The 19,612-nt window shown below is 45.9% G+C and overlaps 1 protein-coding gene across 2 annotated transcripts in view; it reads right to left on the minus strand.

Moving 5' to 3' along the window:
• LOC121879413 overlaps positions 1-19,612 on the minus strand; it is a 44,911-nt gene that overhangs the window by 1,664 nt on the left and 23,635 nt on the right. Inside the window, exons 1-13 of one of the 2 annotated variants that reach the window (XM_042386051.1) lie at positions 16,326-17,090; positions 6,049-6,127; positions 5,384-5,623; positions 4,834-5,106; positions 4,206-4,407; positions 3,924-4,007; positions 3,456-3,595; positions 3,157-3,293; positions 2,595-2,749; positions 1,803-1,881; positions 1,365-1,527; positions 881-1,034; positions 470-526 (exon numbers count right to left, since the gene is read on the minus strand). In XM_042386051.1, the coding sequence (XP_042241985.1) occupies positions 470-526; positions 881-1,034; positions 1,365-1,527; positions 1,803-1,881; positions 2,595-2,749; positions 3,157-3,293; positions 3,456-3,595; positions 3,924-4,007; positions 4,206-4,407; positions 4,834-5,106; positions 5,384-5,623; positions 6,049-6,123 (1,759 nt within the window). In that variant the 5' untranslated portion in view covers positions 6,124-6,127; positions 16,326-17,090. Of the gene's footprint in view, positions 1-469; positions 527-880; positions 1,035-1,364; positions 1,528-1,802; positions 1,882-2,594; positions 2,750-3,156; positions 3,294-3,455; positions 3,596-3,923; positions 4,008-4,205; positions 4,408-4,833; positions 5,107-5,383; positions 5,624-6,048; positions 6,128-16,325; positions 17,091-19,612 lie in introns of those variants that run through there. The other variant, XM_042386049.1, reaches the window with a different exon arrangement.

The raw sequence follows: 19,612 nt of genomic DNA on the forward strand, positions 1-19,612 counted from the left end.
TGTTTTAGGGTTTTGTAAAATAAAAGCAGAAACTCTTTAATTAGGTTAGATTAGATTAGATTAGGTTAGGTAGGGTTAGGTTAGCCTTAGGTTAGGTTAGCGTTAGGGAGGTTATTCTTAGATGTAAACTAAACTAAACGAGCTAATCTTAAGGTAGTCCACAAACCTTAATGTAAAAAGCAATCCCAAGATGTCCCCCAGAGTGTCAAAATTACATAATATATTGGAAGACATCTATGAGACAAGACCAAAACGAGTAAGTTACCAACGCCCTCACATCACCAGGTACAGCAGTAAGGTACTAATTAGACACACAACGAAACCTTAACAGTTGTAGTCTGTTGTTGAGTCTGTTCTATGGGAGGTAACACTACTTAGCACGGAGGTAATCTCAACACACTATACACCGGGCCTTAAATATTACTACAGTACAGGTATATGTTGTGGAAAGGAGGTAATATCCACTCACCTGCCAGTGCTGAAAACGTTCCATTCTTGAGGCAAACGTTCTCATTATCAGTGTCTCCTGTTAACGAGAAATACAATATTATTAGTTTGTGTTAAGTCATTAAGTCTTTGTACAGTAATCTTCGCTTGGTACACGTGATGATCTATGGATGGAATGGGTAGGTTGGGTGTTACCTCCTCCCACATTTTTATCCCTTAATAAATTTACTCCACTGCTTCAGGTTAGGTTAGGTTAGGTTAGGTTAGATTAGGTTAGCTGAAGTTTGGTTAGGTTGAATAAGATTAGGTTACGAGGAATGAAGTTATGTTAAGATTAGATTAGGTTGAATAAGGTCACGGGAAATTAAGTTTGGTTAGGTTAGATTAAAGTTATTTTGGCTAATTTAAGTAACACCGAGGTAGGGGGACTTACTAAGGGCTGGTCGCAGGAGCTGGTCATCACGCACTACCTGTATCGACTGGAAGAGGCTTAGACTCTCAGACACGTTGGTATGTGCACCCCCGAGGTCCTCCTTCTCCACCGACCGACGCTGTTTCTTGGTGCTCCTCCAGTGGCAAGGCTGAGTCTGTAGGAGGGGGAAGAGGGGGACACGGGAACCTAGTTAGTGGTCTTGCTGTGGGAGTCTGTGCCTGACAAGGGTATCGTTATGTTCTTTCACTCTCTCTCTCTACCCACGCGTCATTTTTTTATCCTTCACACCTCACACATCACCCCACACCCCTCACACATCACCCCACACCCCTCACACATCACCCCACACCCCTCACCCCACACCCCTCACACATCACCCCACACCCCTCATACATCACCCCACACACCTCACACATCACCCCACACCCCTCACACATCACACTACACCCTCACACATCACACTACACCCTCACACCACACTTACCGGACAGTCACCATGACACATCCTCACATCACACTCAATATACAGCGCCGGGGAGCCAGTGAACCGGAATGTCTTCATGAACGCGTACACCTGAGTCTCATACACCCCCTCGGCTGTACGCGCTCCCTCGAAGTGGCTGATCAAGGACTCATCCAGAGGGCACCTGACGAAGGCAACGATATAGTGAACGGGTGTTGTGGGAGGAGGATTGTGGGGGTGGTGTTGTGGGGGTGGTGTTGTGGGGTGGTGTTGTGGGGAACGGGTTGTGAGGGTGGGGTTGTGTGGGATAGGATTATTATATAGGAGAATATAGACATATATTTTCAGGTTATGGCTTCTGTATATGTTAGTAAACCTTTATTATTATTATTATTATTATTATTATTATTATTATTATTATTATTATTATTATTATAAGCCGGTGAACACAGGACTTACCCGTAGTGGTCAATAAGAGCGATCCGTTTGTTGCCTCCGTTATGAGCGTAGCAGTCACTCACCACGATATCAAAGCCCTCTGGTGGTAGGAGAGAGAAACACATATGAAGCCACGATATCAAAGCCCTCTGGTGGTGGGAGAAAGAAACACATATGAAGCCACGATATCAAAGCCCTCTGGTGGTGGGAGAAAGAAACACATATGAAGCCACGATATCAAAGCCCTCTGGTGGTGGGAGAAAGAAACACATATGAAGCCACGATATCAAAGCCCTCTGGTGGTGGGAGAGAGAAACACATATGAAGCCACGATATCAAAGCCCTCTGGTGGTAGGAGAAACACATATGAAGCCACGCCCTCTCTTATTACACAAAAAGAAAACCATAAAGAAATGAAAGGTTACACATGATTGGTCCAGCTGTCATTTCTGCTGGAGACTCAGATGTTATTATACCCTAAAGCCAATTGTTAAACGAGACAGCTTCTTACACACACACACACACACACGAGGTTAACTTACAAGGTTTCAGGATTAGCTGTGGTCGTTGTATGCTAAGTGTGTGGTGAACAGAGAGCCACAGTCACTGATAAGGTTTATCAAATATTACTCATAGCTTCTATATCTGTGTGTGATGATCTGTATCTTGTCAAAATAATCAAGACCCCTAACGCAAACAGACGGATAGACAGACAGACAGACAGACAGACAGACAGACAGACGGACAGACAGACAAAAAAAACCACAAGCGACTAAATACAAACTGGATATATATCTAGATTTATTTGCATACCAAACTCAGAGCGCATGTAGATAACGAGTGTGAGGGGGTCGCCAACACGTACTGGACCCGTCACTCTGCTGCCTGTGGTGCCAATGCCGTAGCGGATCTCCATGTGGCACTCGGGTGGGGTCAGGGTGAAGACGACAGGATTCCCCGTCTGTACCCTGGTATAAAAGACGGGACATAGGGCATCAGTGGAGTGTTGATGTTGAGGTGTTATCTCTCTCTCTTTTTTTCATGATTCCCCTTTTTTCCTGACCTTCTTCCCTCCTTGACTTTTCTCCCTCCTTATCTCCAGTTTTACCCTTCTTACTTCTTATCATTTATTCCCTTCACTCTCAATCCTTTCTCTCTTCTTTCTCCTTCATTTCTCCCTCTCCCTACTTCCCTCATCCCTTCCTCCCTCTCCCCTTCAGTCCCCTCCTCCCTCTCTCCTTCAGTCCCCTCCTCCCTCTCTCCTTCAGTCCCCTCCTCCCTCTCTCCTTCAGCCCCCTCCTCCCTCTCTCCTTCAGCCCCCTCCTCCCTCTCTCCTTCAGCCCCCTCCTCCCTCCTCTTCCCCCTTAAAACTTACTCCACATCCAGGAAAGGAAAGGTCACAGTCTTCCAGAAGTCGTAGCCATATTCACAGGTGACCTTAAAGTGCTCGTCCCACACCTCCTCGATGAGCGGGTTATACTGCACCGTCAGGGTATTCCACATCATGTTCTTCTGCAGGAGAGAGAGAGCAAACCAACACCTTTATACACAACAACAACAACAACAACAACAACAACAACAACACACATGGACAGTGATGATCATTGGTGTGTGGGACTAATGTACACATCTCCTCACACACACACGCACACACACGCACATCCCAGTACTCACGGAAGGGGTACGTCCTCTGATGTCCTCTCTGCCCTTCTCGTTGCCACTTAGAGTACCACATCGATTCAACTGGATAAAGAAGTCGTAGGAATGGCGTCCCGACCCATTCACATAGATACAATCCCCGTCGTACGCGTAGCCTGTAAGATGTTGATATTTTAGGATGCATTACAGTGCGTCGTTTAGATAGGTGTAAACAGGTTGTAAACAAGAGATACACAGCCAGGATACTTAAACATACATGTGTGGGAATCCTTCTAAAAATACTTAAACAAGAAGCGTAAATCCTCTGGTACTTCAAGTAAGAGTTCAACATCAAATAAAATGAAATAACTACTAAGAAACATGTGTGAGCGGGGACTTGTGTTAATCCGCCCAAAATATAATGTAGTTTTAAGTCGTCCCTCTGGTCACTTGTAAGATCTTCGAGCCCGGAGGAACGAAGACGCTGTGGGATCTAAGGATTACCTGAGGAGTAGATGAGGCCGCTGAAGGAGCCATTAAACTGGACGTGTATTCTCATGAAGTCATCTTGACATTCAGCCTCGATATCTGTGGGTGATATACAGGTCAGGCCAGGTCACAAGTTGTTACAGGTAGCTACACAGGGCAAGAAATTATTACAGGTAGCTACACAAGTCAAGGCAGGTCAGAAATTATTACAGGTAGCTATACAGGTCAGGGCAGGCCACAGGTCACAACACCACAACACAGGTTACTCAACATCCACGCTTCTGCAGGGGTACTCACTAAGAACTCTGGTCATGTTGTGATGAGGTCGCTTGAGTACACCAGGACGTGTTGAGTACAAGCTGAAGAAGGGGTCCTCCTTGTCGATGATGGAAGCTCCGGGGGGCAAGAAGTGAGCGGGGCGGGGCCGGGGCGGTTGACGGGGCGGCAGGAGTCCATAGGGACTTGGTCGATAGAGTCCAGGGTTGTGACGTGACCCAACCTGACGATAAGAGAGAGAACTCGTGACGTATTCGATTTGTTGTTGTTGTGATAACTCGACAGATAAGTCATTCAATCTTATAGGATCTCACAGATAATGGACCTAATGTTCTATAACCCAGGTAAACCTAACCTTCCTCAACACCAACTTAATCTACTTTAACTTAATATAACCTACCTTAACCTAATGCAACGTAATCTAGCCCACCTTAACCCAAGCAAACCTATCTTAACCCAACCTAACCTATCTTAACCCAACCTAACCTAACCCAGCCAAACCTAACCTAACCTAACAGAGCGTCTTCACCTTTGACATCTACATAAAACAAACACACACAAAGGTAAGTGACGAAAATAAACAAAAAACCTTCTAACTTAAACCATAACCCAACTGTAACTCATCTATGTCTCAACAAACTCTGATCACCTCTAAATCCGTCTGTATATCGTTTCGACTTTCTGAACCACGAGAACGGTCAAGGTACTCCTCCAAGACACCTCCGCTTCTGCCTGTGGTGTCGAGAGGGCCGCGGAGGTCGTGATCGGTGGCAGTAGTGGTGGTGGCGGCAGTATTCTTGGGTCGTGAGCGGGTGTTGGGGAAGAGAGCTTGATCATCTAATCCGCCAGAACGTTCCGAAACACTCGTCATCAGATCTGGGATGAGTGAAGCAGCTTCGAAGTCGTCCGCTAAGAACACCATCTGTTAATGTAAGGTTTTATTTATACTTACGCCATTCTGGGTGCTGCTCTGACATGTAAACACTGATTTTAACGGAAATTGAAAAAAAACAAAAACACTTAGGAAGATAAAAATGTTTCTAGTTTCAGTTAATTAAAAACAAGGCTAGCAAAATGTTCTGGGTAATTTAGTTTCAGTGACGCTTTCCATGACGCAAGCACAGTACGTAACAGGCAGAGTCACTTGGGGGATATACCTGTTTTGTGTGTGTAGCAGTCAACTTATACATTATATCTACCTTGGTTTCCTTAGGTGGGAGGCGGAGGAGGGCAGATCTGGCTGCGCCGTGACCTTCCCGAGACACAGGAGAGGTGATAGGGTTGTCTGTAGTCATCTCCTGGTCCTCCTGCAGGTCGTAGACAGTGTGGAAGGTGGGCACCGCCTCCACAGGGGTCGGGAGGGTGACGAAGAGTGTGTGGTGGCCATTGGGTTGCGTGGCGGCCGCTAGAGAGACGCTCATGCACAACGCACTCGAAATCTATCACAGGAATATAGAATGTTAGAAAATATCCACAAACAGAATCATCGAATAATTTGTTGTTTATTAAAGCAGACGATATGAACCTACCCTAACCAAACGATAAATGTGGCTGGGTTAAGTTAGATTAGATAAGATTGGTTGTAATCTTCTTATCATCTCCCTCCCACCAGACAGAAAAAGTAAAAAAAAAAAAAATATGGTAAAAGTGAAATGATAAAGATAACAAATTCTCCCAATAAATAATGTTAGTCACTTGCATGTTATTAAATGAAAGCAGAAAATTTACCTATGAAAGAAAAACCCATCAATCCCATAAAAACAGATAGACAAATAAACAACAACTCCTCCTTCATTACACATCAAAGTCTTTTAAAGGAGAGAAATAATGTTGACCCATGTACGCTCAGACAACAGGAACTAACCATTACCACCACCATCACCCACGCTGAGGACGCTGACTCCCTCCTTCCCGCTGAACTTCTCCCTCGCTCCTCCATCACTCTGTTGGTGTAAACACAAACATCTGCATTAAAAGATGAATAATTAGTAACTGTTATATTCTGTCTAGGACCACTTGGGGGTTGAAGTGCCTTGAATGAGTCGATTTGGTCATTTCACGCATGCGCACTGAGCCACAAAATACGACATAGAATACCATGATGTTTGATCATGCATCGCCACACACTTTACAACTAGAATGATCAAACTTTAGTTGGTGTCTGGTACGCGTCGCCTCAACACTGGGTGGCAACAGGAGTAAGGAAGCAGCCTGTGTATGGCTATTATACATGCTCTTGAAACAGAGACTTCAAAGAAAAAACGAACAAGAAAATTATGGATGAATGAATGGCACAGACAAAGACCCAAGTTCTCTCACGACGCCCTATTAGTGGTGTCATCTCCTCGACGCCCTATTAGTGGAGTCATCTCCTCGACGCCCTATTAGTGGTGTCATCTCCTCGACGCCCTATTAGTGGAGTCATCTCCTCGACGCCCTATTGGTAGAGTCATCTCCTCGACGCCCTATTAGTGGTGTCATCTCCTCGACGCCCTATTAGTGGTGTCAATGGTGTCATCTCCTCGACGCCCTATTAGTGGTGTCATCCTCGACGCCCTATTAGGTGTGTCATTAGTGGTGTCATCTCGACACCTTATTAGTGATGCCATCTCCTCGACGCCCTATTAGTGGTGTGTCATCTCCTCGACGCCCCGCCCTATTAGTGGTGTCATCTCCTCGACGCCCTATTAGTGGTGTCATCTTCTCGACGCCCTATTAGTGGTGTCATCTCCGACGCCCTAGTGGTGTCATCTCCTCGATGGTGGAGTCATCTCCCTCGACGCCCTATTAGTGAGCCATCTCTCGACGCCCTATTAGTGGTGCATCTCCTCGACGCCCTATTAGTGGTGTCATCTCCTTGACGCCCTATCTTGACGCCCTATTATGGTGTCATCTCCTCGACGCCCTATTAGTGGTGTCATCTCCTCGACGCCCTATTAGTGGTGTCATCTCCTCGACGCCCTATTAGTGGTGTCATCTCCTCGACGCCCTATTAGTGGTGTCATCTCCTCGACGCCTTATTAGTGGTGGTGTCATCTCCTCGACGCCCTATTAGTGGTGTCATCTCCTCGACGCCTTATTAGTGGTGTCATCTCCTCGACGCCCTATTAGTGGTGTCATCTCCTCGACGCGCTTCCGCATTAGTGGTGTCATCTCCTCGACGCCCTATTAGTGGTGTTTTCATCTCTCGACACCCCTATTAGTGATGTCATCTCCTCGACGCCCTATTAGTGAAGCCATCTCCTCGACGCCCCTATTAGTGGTGTCATCTCCTCGACGCCCTATTAGTGCCATCTTCTCGACGTCTTGGCTAGTGGTGTCATCTCCTCGACGCCCTATATTAGGTGCTTCATCTCCTCGACGCCCTATTAGTGGAGCCATTCCTCGACGCCCTATTAGTGAGCCACTCTCGACGCCCCATTAGTGGTGTCATCTCCTCGACGCCCTATTAGTGGTGTCATCTCCTTGACGCCCTATTAGTGGTGTTTTTCATCTCCGACGCCCTATAGGTGTCATCTCCGACGCCCTATTAGTAGGCCATCTCCGACGCCCCATAGTGGTGTCATCTCGACGCCCTATTAGTGGGCCATCTCCCTCGACGCCCCTATTAGTGGTGTCATCTCCTCGACGCCCTATTAGTGGTGTCATCTTCTCGACGCCCCATTAGCGGTGCTATCTCCTCGACGCCCTATTAGTGGTGTCATCTCCGACGCCCTATTAGTGGAGTCATCTCCCTGACGCCCTATTAGTGAGCCATCTCCTCGACGCCCTATTAGTGGTGTCATCTCCGACGCCCCATTAGTGGTGGCCATCTCCCTTGACGCCCCATTAGTGGTGTCATCTCCTCGACGCCCTATTAGTGGTGCCTTTCATCTCCTCGACGCCCCTATTAGCGGTGTCATCTCCCACGCCCCTATTAGTGGTGTCATCGCCCTCGACGTTCTATTAGTGGTGTCATCTCCTGACGCCCTATTAGTGGTGTCATCTCCGACGCCCTATTAGTGGTGCCATCTCCCCGGACGCCCTATTAGTGGTGCTCATCTCCCTCGACACCCCTATTAGGTGATGTCATCTCCTCGACGTTCCCATTAGTGGTGTCATCTCCCCTCGACGCCCTATATTAGTGCGTCATCTCCTGACGCCCATTAGTGGTGTCATCTTCTTCGACGCCCTATTAGTGGTGCCATCTCCTCGACGCCCCATTAGTGGTGCCATCTCCTCGACGCCCCATTAGTGGAGTCATCTCCCTCGACGCCCCTATTAGTGAGTCATCTCCGACGCCCCTATTAGTGGTGTCATCTCCTCGACGCCCCATTAGTGGTGTCATCTCCTTGACGCTCCCTATTAGTGGTGCTTCATCTCCTCGACGCCCTATTAGTGGTGTCATCTCGACGCCCTATTAGTGGTGTCATCTCCTCGACGCCCTATTAGCAGGCCATCTCGACGCTCCTATTAGTGGTGTCATCTCCTCGACGCCCTATTAGTGGTGCCATCTCCTCGACGCCCTATTAGTGGTGTCATCTCCTCGACGCCCCTATTGCGGAGCTGTCTCCTCGACGCCCTATTAGTGAGCCATCTCCTCGACGCCCTATTAGTGGTGGCCATCTCTCGACGCCCTATTAGTGGTGCTTTCATCTCCTCGACGCCCCATTAGTGGTGTCATCTCCTCGACGCCCTATTAGTGAGCCATCTCCTCGACGCCTTATTAGTGGTGTCATCTCCTCGACGCCCTATTATGGTGTCATCTCCGACGCCCTATTAGTGGTGCCATCTCCTCGACGCCCTATTAGGTGGAATCATCTCCTCGACGCCCCATTAGTGGTATCATCTCCTCGACGCCCTTATTAGTGGTGCTGCCACGCCCTTCGACGCCCTATTGCGGTGTCATCTCGACGCCCTATTAGGTGTCATCTCCGACGCCCTATTAGTGGTGTCATCTCCTCGAGTCTTATTAGCGGAGTCATCTCCTCGACGCCTATTAGTGGAGTCATCTCCTCGACGCCCCTATTAGTGGTGCTTTCAAGCATCCTCGACGCCCTATTAGTGTGGTGCCATCTCCTCGACGCCCCATTAGTGGAGTCATCTCCTCGACGCCCCATTAGTGGTGTCATATCCACGACGCCCCATTAGTGGTGCTCATCTCCTGACGCCCTATTATGGTGTCATCTCCTCGACGCCCCATTAGTGGTGTCATCTCCTCGACGCCCTATTATGGTGCCATATCCGACGCCCTATTAGTGGTGTCATCTCCTCGACGCCCTATTAGTGGTGTCATCTCCTCGACGCCCTATTAGTGGTGTCATCTCGATTCCTAGTGGTGTCATCTCCTCGACGCCTTATTTATTAGTGGTACAGGTACAGTAGGGGTGGAGGGAGGCACATAGGCAAATCCACGTAAAAATAAAAAATAAAGTTTGACCAACATATTTGATAGTGTGTGGGCGTCTTAACCTTTTCGTTTTTGTGCTTCGTATGTACTGTTATATATAATTATTAAGGTAAACAAACTATAGCAGGGGATTGTATCAACGATCTAACGAATTTCTTTTTTATTTCAATGATTCTGTTCCCGGGCGTGTATCAGCAACTCAAGTGTTTCAGAACTCGCATGAATCTACCTAACTATACGAAGTCGCGGTTACCAGACGCCGTAAAGATCGACATTAAGGAAAAGTAGAATAGAGGTAAGGCCTTCATTTTCTGTTTGGCAGCGTAACGCATATGCAAATCAATGGCTGGGAGGGGAGAGGCGTGTCACTGTGTGGGCTGAAGTGTCGAGGAAAATTCATGGGTGGTATAAAGTGAATCACGCCAGAGTTATATCTCCCTCACACGCGAGAACAGAAAAGGAAACGCAATATTGGATCATCAGAAGATTAACCTACAAGCTTATGTCACTTTAAGATTAATCAACCAAATCTAACCTAACCTAACCTAATCTAATCCAACCTAACATGAACTGAATTGAACCTACCTAACCTACGAGGAACTAGTCTATCAGTCGCATGTTGTTTATTAAGTAGCTTGTTTATTAAGTCGCTTGTTGTTTATTAAGTCGCTTGTTGTTTATTAAGTCGCTTGTTGTTTATTAAGTCGCTTGTTGTTGATTCATTCGCATGTTGTTTGTTTATTCGTTTGTTGTTTATTAAGTCGCTAACCCTACCGGGGATAAAATGCAGCTGAGAGTCAAGAGATGCGGGACTACTTTACACAGCGAACTACTTCACCCGGGCGCGGAGGCCTCATTACCACCAGCGTGTGGAAATAATGTCTGCTCCGCAATTCACGGCCCATGGACAGACACCCTAACATTGTTACTTGATCTCTCGCACCTCCAGCTCATGTTATTGGTTTCTCATCACCTGTCCGCTAAAATCTCATGGGCGCTGATGTATCGGAAGTGGCTACTAACACCAAATGCAATAAATATTTCTTTTAACCGCTATTTACTCTACTGTGACAATGGCCAGTATATCACAGCATGTCTCCACGGTTACGCTGGTGACCACTTTGAATAACATGTAGCTTAAAGTTCTACTCGTGTCTGCCTCCTGATGCTACCAAGGTTCTAGACAAGACATATCCCGTTCAGTGCCAGATTTAGACCTGTGGAGGCCCATGGGCAGCCTCTTTGTGGAGGCCTCCCTCATTATAACTACCCAAGAGGGTGGGGTGGCGAGTGAAGCGAGCCTAAACATCTGGGAGTTCCGGGGGGCGCTGTAAGCCCCCCGGGAAAACTGTGAAATTTGAACACTTCTTTGGAGAATGTTGAAGCCATATGCAGTTATATTGAGGAAATTAGAACATATTGTAATATGTGGAGGTCCTGGGCAGCTGCCCACTTTGCCCACTCCTGAATCCGGCCCTGATCCCGTTTTGGTGAACAGATAACTTTTTCACCCAAAGTGGTATAAACTTGCACGGAGTCCATGTGTATTAGGTTGGAGCTTGATGCTGTTAAAGTACTATAATAAGATACTATTAACTCCTTGCAACACATCCATGAAGCGTAATCAAGTGGAGGGACATATCTGTGTTATGCATCGGGCGTGACTGACAGTACTGTATTGGAACTGATGCGGTGCTACGTCTGTCTCGCTGTGTGTCCAGGAGCCTCGGATTTATTTTTACTCTCGTAGTTTGAGAGATTCTAAAAAAAAAATGTTGATACAATATTATATAAAACCTTCACATATACTATAATAATTAACATAAAGCGAAAAAATCATAAATTCAAGTTTAAGAAAACAGCATATCTCTATTTAGTAACTTATACACAAATGACTTTATCAGTTCAGCTGTTGAGTTTACTAGGAACTTGTCCAGATGTTTTCGTGAGAACAAACAGTGGCGCTTCAGACCAGACACACACCAAATATTCGTGAGGGAAGAATTTTTATAGCATCTTCATATCTCATTTAACCGCCTAAGAGATTATAACAACTTAGAATCACTTAACGATTATCCATACCATCTTATTTCACCTAAAGACTAACCACCCTCAACAGTATTTAGGTTCGGTTAGGTAAGCGTTAGATTAGACGTGCTTGAGCATTTTTTTGTTTACAATGAAAATAAAAACGACTTATAACATTGCAAAAAAAAAAACACAAAAAAACTAAATAATATTAATAAGAATTCTAAAAAATCGTTACTGTGTTTCTTTAGTCTGTACTTGAAAAAACAAATGGGGTAACAACAGCCATCAGTAAAATCAGTTATAGTAGATTCTTGGTTACTAAAAAGAAAAACCCAGCCTAAAAATACATATGAATATTCTTACTCCAAGTAGAACTGACAATAAAACACACAATGACACGCGATACTACTGTGATACATCCAAGGGAGTCGCCCGCCCATCGTGGTTCACCCAGGCGGTAACCCTCAGCTGCCTCGCCCTATACTGTGTTTATTCTCAGGATGATCTTAACCTCCTTCACTCCCTTCCTTCCTTCCTTCCTTCCTTCTCATCCACGACAGGTCTTTGGGGGTCGACCGTAGCTCTATGTGAAGCAAAGGCCACAACAATAACACCACCACCAACAACAACAACAACGGACAAATAAGACAGATTCTCCTATCATTTTTTTGGGGGTAATATTGACGACTTACCCGCCGACGAGTTATTTGTTTTGTTGTTTATATGTTTATTATATTTTCAACAGTAAGTTCTAATGTGATAATCATATTTTTGAAAATTGCTTCGTTTGGTAGATAATTAAGGCAACTAAGAGCGAACTACTTTGTCTGGCGCACACTACCATGGGTCAGTCGGCAATAATTACCTTAGGTTTGTATTTCAATGTTGTATTATGAGGTCTCCTGATTACCCTGTAACAATGTGAGGATGTAACAGTGTGAGAGGACAGTGTGTGTGTGTGAGTGTGTGTGTGTGTGTGTGTGCATGATTACCACAATAATTATAACAGCGTCGTTCCCTCCTTCGGGATGAGTTCATTATCTATAATTATCTTTTAGTACACCTGAGACGATAACGCTTCACTCGTCTTAGATAAATATTAAGCGTAAAGTTGTTTAAGTCCTTTGGGTTAGGTTAGGTTAAGGTAGAATTAGATTAGGGTACGTATGTTAGGTTAGGTTGGGTTAGTTTAGGACAAGTTAGGTTGTAGCAAAATTTCGGCCCAATTGACCTACTACAGCCGTCATGAGTATTAAGTAGAACACCATTATTACCGCTGATCTGATCTGCCGTGGAACTGATACATGTATTCCTATGCGTGAAGCCGATCTCTCCTGTAGCTGTAGGAGTAATCTATCCCCTGGTGAGGTGAAGATTAGCCCCCACTACTACTACTACTACTACTACTAGTACTACTCTCTCTTTCTCTCCATTGTCTCTAGTGGACAAGCCAACCCTTGAACTTTCCACCCTACGTAATCTTATCGTAATTAGGCATTGCTACGTTTATGTCAGGGTCACTTAACCTACTGAGATATTGATGTTCTATATACTGTACTCTCACAATTTTTTTTTTTCCCAGCATGACACGGATTCCCCCCCCATTATTATTCAAAGCCATTCATTTACTTCTATGGTGGTTTAAACACAATATAACCCTCACTCACTAATTCCCTATCACCTAGTTGAAGAGGAAAACACTTAAGGTTGAGTGTGGTTGGTGGGAGGATATTATATCAAGCGTGAGTTGCCAAGGGTCGGTGTTCAATGATGTGAGATAACCACGTACACGGTCCCCTGCCTAAAGTAATAACATGTTTGCTGTTGACTCTCCGGGTATCACTGGCCTGTACCTTGACAATGCAGGTATACAAACAATGGTAAACAATAAAGGAATTCGACCAAGGACAGTCAACAAAAGACCTCAGATGATTATTCTCAGTCAATTATTGTAAACAAAAACACCACGGAAAAAACTAACTGCATGACGTCATCACTATCCTCACAGCATGACGTCATCACTATCCTTCCTGCATGACGTCATCACTATCCACCCCGCATGACGTCATCACCACCCCTCACCGCATGACGTCATCACTATCCAGAAAAGATTAACTATTGATCTTTTAACTCTGGCAAGGGTATTTAATGCTTCCGTAATATGTAAATAAGAGTCATTATTAATCTCAAGGTTAAATAATAGTGCTGATAATGACGGTGTTGTGTGTCTGTGTGCCTGTGTAAGTATTCCTATCTACTTTACGAATTATGAAAGATTAGTAGCATAATTTCTGTCTTTCTGTCTGTCTGTCTGTCTGTCTGTCTGTCTGTCTGTCTGTCTGTCTTTCTGTCTGTCTGTCTGTCTCTTGATCATTACTTGTATCCTCACAGTCACAAATATTTCTCCCTTCCACCCACGATTCAACCCTTTCCACCCGACCCATCACGCGTAGGTTGGGTGGCGTTACGGCAGGTCCCGCCTATAGTACTGTTATCCCTCTCTCCCTCCCACTCACCTCCCTCCCACCCCTCTCCCCTCATTCACCCAAATTCACTCCTTCCGTCTCCCCTTCCCTCCTTCATTCCTATTCCTTTTCCCCCCCCCTTTCTGCACCATCTCTTCCTCACTCACCCTCCATCCTTCCTTCCCTCCTTCACTTTTACTCACCCTCCTTCTCTTCCTTAGCCACTCACTCCTTCCTTCTCTCACTTCCTCTCTTCCTCACACCCACTCCTTCTCCCGCCCCCCATCTTCTTCTCACTCATTCTCTCTGTCTCCCTTCTCACTTTCTCTACTTTGGACAAATTTAACACACCTAAACAAATCTGATCCCCCTATAATAATTACTTCACGAAATATCAATAAAACAAATTATCATTATACCGTGATATTTCTGCCATCACAATGAATAATATAATGAATAACAATGATCTCTACGACTCTTGATGTATAAGAATCACCAGTGCATAACGACGTGAAGATGTAGAATCATTCACGACACTATACAATGAAACGGGGAGAAACGGGAAAGTCTTATAGAATGAGTTTTATAAAGGTTTCAATGGTAAAAGGCATGATAGTGTGTGTGTGTGTGTGTGTGTGTGTGTGTGTGTGTGTGTGTGTGTGTGTGTGTGTGTGTGTGTGTGTGTGGACTTTCTCGTTAGTGGGTATGATAGGAGATAGGAAGGTATGATAAAAGAGGGAAGAAGGGAATTAGGAAGGGCGATAGGAAAGTATAATAAGAGAAGAAGAAGAAGGGAGATAGGAAGGGCTGATAAAGAGGGGAAGAAGGGAGATAGGAAGGTATGATGAGAGAAGAACAGTGCATAATAAATGTAGCAATAAGAGGAATGGACTAAGATAACAAGAGAAATGCAACACATAATAACAATATTCACTTACATCCTGACCTCACATCTATAGTACTGTACACAAAGGAACCTGACTGGAAACAAACCTTGGTCAAATGCCTTACTGTTCACCATATTGTTTGTTTACCTGTATGGTCTATGTATAATGTATATACTGTACATGCTTTGTCTGTATACATGCTGAACTGTATACCTGCTATGTCTATACACACTATTAAGTAAAATGCGTATGTCTTATTGGATAAAAAAAAAACATGTCCTATTTATTTAGCGTTATGACATCTGTGGGTTGGAAGGAAAACTAACGTCTATAATAGTGAGGTGGCAGAAATATTACTGTATACATGATTAGTCTGGTGATACCTAGTCGGGGTATTTCTTTAACATTGACCGTCCACCCTAGAAGCGTCTTCAGAATTTACGAACGTCATTGAAGTCGGATTCATTGTTGACGTTACGACTGGCGGGTGAAAAAAAAAAGAGAGAGAGAGAGAGAGAGATCCAGCTAACGGCAACAGAAAGGGCGTGGGAGGGAGAGAGGGAGGGGGGTAAGATGTATTGAATATAGAACAAGTGGCGGGTTCGACAGATAGACAGACAGCTCATCATCAGCACCACCACCCCCAGAAAGGCGGTCATCCGGCAGCCGACCTTAATATGCCACATGTGTATTACCAGCCACTGACTACCACTTAATCTTAGGTGTTTAATATCATAATGTAACGCGGCAATGTTATAACACCCTTAATGACTAACTGTACGAGCTATAGAGATGTGATTAGTGAAACGTGATGTATCGTTTCAATGGGAGCATAATATTTACTTGCATGGCGGAGTATTGGTGTTTTAAATCGGTGTTGCGTAGCTTTTGGCATTTTAAACACACAAACACACACACACACACACAACACACACACACACACACACACACACACACACACACACACACACACACACACACATACACACAACAACACACACACACACACACACACATGTATACTGAATATACTTTGTGTATGTGTTTGTTTATCTTCTTTTCTATCTCTCTTTCTCTATCTCTGTCTTTATCTCTCTCCCGTCTCCCTTTCTCTCCCTTTCGTTTTGTTTCTCTCTATGTCTCCTTCTAACATTGTCTTCTTTTCTATCTCACTTTATTCCTTTCCCCCTTCTTCTTCTCTCTCTCTGTCTCTACCTGTCTATCTGTCTTTCTTAATCTGTCTGTATCTTCCTGTCTCTCACACAACTCTTCCTCCACACAAAACAAAACACCATCATCCCTCTGTCCTCTCCTGTACACCTGTGACACCTTAACCAAACCATCAACACACTAATTAACACAGACTCACCTGGGCTTGGTGGTTGGGGAGGGAGGAGATTGCTGAAACGTTCCTCCCAAAACAAACTGATAGTAAGTGTATTTTCTCGTCAAGTTAAAAGGGACTTCACTAAGAAACTTTGAATCTTTGCCTCTGTAATGTGTTCAAGTCACTTTATCCCAAGCACGAGTCTTTAAGAAATCATTATGTTTGTTTGATTGTCAGAGCTAGGAGGTGTGTGTCTGCTTTTTTTTGTCACAGCAGAATGAGGGAAGATTTCTGCTTGGTTTTAGTTTTAAAGCAGATGAAGAACACAGCCTGCAAGCACTCCACAGCAGAACCTAGAGGCTGTTTATTCGTTCCAAGATATTTAGTTTGTCTTTGTTGTAGTTGTTTCTGTACACTCGTGAGTCCTTCTTCACACTGGCTATAACTCGGGGTCAAGAAGTCATTTTTTCCTACTAGTACGGCGTGATATTTCCCTCGATCTGATCCAAAGTGGGAAAAAAATCGAATTTGTTCTCGGTGTCTTAGTCAATTGAGAGTTGTAAACACAGCATGACCAATGTTGTGGTTTTCGAGATTATCTGAGTTTTTCTATTTTTAGTTTAAATTTTGATAATTTAGTATTTTTCTTGTTTGACAATTTAAACTTCGGTAATTTTGCAGTTTGTGATGGAGATTTTTGTCTTCTGAGAATTACGGAGAGATAAAAGTTACTGGATATTTGGTGATAAAAAAGAGGCACGGGCGTAGGAGGTCTTTAAACACAAGCTTGTCAACGCTACACGAAGTTCACCCGGGAAGTGCAACGGAGTGCGGCCAACACCACCTTTTCTTATTCCGCCACGCCCGCTTAAAGACCAATGTTGAGAACAATCCCACGACCGGAATCACTAAAGCTGACTAAACCCCATATACTGAATTCACTGAAACCTAACTACTGTATACCAATCTAACTTAGTTTAACCATCCCCAAAAATAGTTTTGGTTAGGTTAGATCACTTTTTAACTTATTTGTCTCATTAGAAAGTCAATAAAAATCGTATAGTGGTCCTGTTCGAAGTAACTTTTTAACATAGTCTATATATATAATATTTTCTTCCCATGGCGCTCACACTTACACACGAGGCGGGAAACTGGGTTGTTGACTCATTACACCGATAAACATTATATTTCTCGCCCTTTAGACCCTCAAGTGTGTGACTGATGGCGTCTTAGGATATTGATGAGGCGTGAAAGAAGAGAAACAAGTTAAGATTTAATGTGTATAAGAGATTTAATTAATGACAAGTGATGGGTGAAGGAAGGGTGGGAGGAGGAGAGGGATGGGAGGGGAGGGAGAGGGATGGGAGGAGGAGAGGGATGGGAGGAGGAGAGGGATGGGTGGGAGGAGAGGGATGGGAAGAGGCCCGAGTACTAGTAGGCCCCCTACTAGTAGGCCCCTGTACTAGTAGGCCCCCTGTACTAGTGAGGCCCCTGTACTAGTAGGCCCCCGTACCAGGCCCCTACTGTAGGCCCCCTGTACCTAGAAGGCCCCTGTACTAGTAGGCCCCCTGTACTAGTAGGCCCCACTACTAGTAGGCCCCAGTACTAGTGAGGCCCCTGTGACTAGTAGGCCCCAGTACCAGTAGGCCCCAGTACTAGTAGGCCCCAGTACCTGCAGGGGCCCCAGTACTAGTAGGCCCCAGTACTAGTAGGCCCCAGTACTAGTAGGCCCCAGTACTAGGCCCCAGTACTAGTAGCCCCCTGTACTAGTAGGCCCCCAGTACTAGGTAGGGCCCCTCAGTACTAGTAGGCCCCAGTACCAAGTAGGCCCCCAGTACTAGTAGGCCCCAGTACTAGTGGTCCCAGTGTAGGCCCCCAGCATAGTAGGCCCAGACCAGAGGTCCCAGCACTAGTAGGCCCCAGTACTGCAGGGCCCCAGTACTAGTAGGCCCCAGTGCTAGTAGGTCCCAGTACTAGTAGGCCCCCTGTAATGGTATAGGCCCCCAGTACTAGTAGGCCCCAGTACTAGTAGGGCCCCTGTGTACTATAGGCCCCAGTACTAGTAGGCCCCAGTACTAGTGGCTCCAGTACTAGTAGGCCCCCAATACTAGTAGGCCCCAGTACTAGTAGGCCCCAGCAACTAGTAGGCCCCAGTACTAGTAGGTCCCAGTACTAGTAGGTCCCAATACCTGTAGGCCCCAGTACTAGTAGGTCCCAGCACCAGTAGTAGTGGGCCCCAGTACTGTAGGTCCCAGCACTAGTAGGCCCCAGTACTAGTAGGCCCCAGTACCTGTAGGCCCCAGTACTAGTGGGCCCCAGTACTAGTAGGCCCCAATACTAGTAGGCCCCAGTACTAGTAGGCCCCAGTACTAGTAGGCCCCAGTACTAGTAGGCCCCAGTACTAGTAGGCCCCAGTACTAGTAGGCCCCAATACTAGTAGGTCCCCAGTACTAGTAGGCCCCAGTACTAGTAGGCCCCAGCAACAGTAGGTCCCAGTACTAGTAGGTCCCAGTACTAGTAGGCCCCAGCAACTAGTGAGGCCCCAGTACCAGACGTACTAGTAGGTCCCAGTACTAGCAGGGCCCCAGTACTGTGCCCCAGTACTAGTGGGCCCCAGCACTAGTAGGCCCCAGTACTGTAGGCCCCAGTACTAGTAGGCCCCAGTACTAGTAGGCTCCCAGTACTAGTAGGCCCCAGTACTAGTAGGGCCCCAATCAGTAGGCCCCAGCACTAGTGAGCCCCAGTACTAGTGGGCCCCAGTACTAGTAGGCCCCAGTACTGCAGGCCCCAGTACTAGTAGGCCCCAGTACTAGTAGGCCCCAGTAGGCCCCAGTACTAGTAGGCCCCAGCACTAGTAGGCCCCAGTACTAGTAGGCCCCAGTACTAGTAGAGGCCCCAATACTAGTAGGCCCCAGTACTAGTAGGCCCCAGTACTAGTAGGCTCCCAGTACTAGTGAGGTCCCAGTACTAGTAGGCCCCATAGTAGGCTCACAGTACTAGTAGGCCCCAGTACTAGTAGGCCCCAGTGACTAGTAGGCCCCCAGTACTAGTAGGCCCCCAGTACTGAGGCCCCCAGTACTAGTAGGCCCCAGTACTAGTAGGCCCCAGTACTAGTAGGCCCCAGTACTAGTAGGTCCCAGTACTAGTAGGTCCCAGTACTAGTAGGTCCCAGTACTAGTAGGTCCCAGTACTAGTAGGCCCCAGTACTAGTAGGCCCCAGTACTAGTAGGCCCTGATTACACGTATATCGATCCTTCTTAGGCCTTTTCCCTTGTGTGTCGATAAGTGAGTGAAGGTGTGAGTGTGAGTGATTGAGTGTGAGTGATTGA

Source organism: Homarus americanus, unplaced genomic scaffold (assembly GCF_018991925.1).
Source record: "Homarus americanus isolate GMGI-L3 unplaced genomic scaffold, GMGI_Hamer_2.0 scaffold30768, whole genome shotgun sequence".
NCBI classification, from domain to species: Eukaryota; Metazoa; Arthropoda; class Malacostraca; order Decapoda; family Nephropidae; genus Homarus; species Homarus americanus.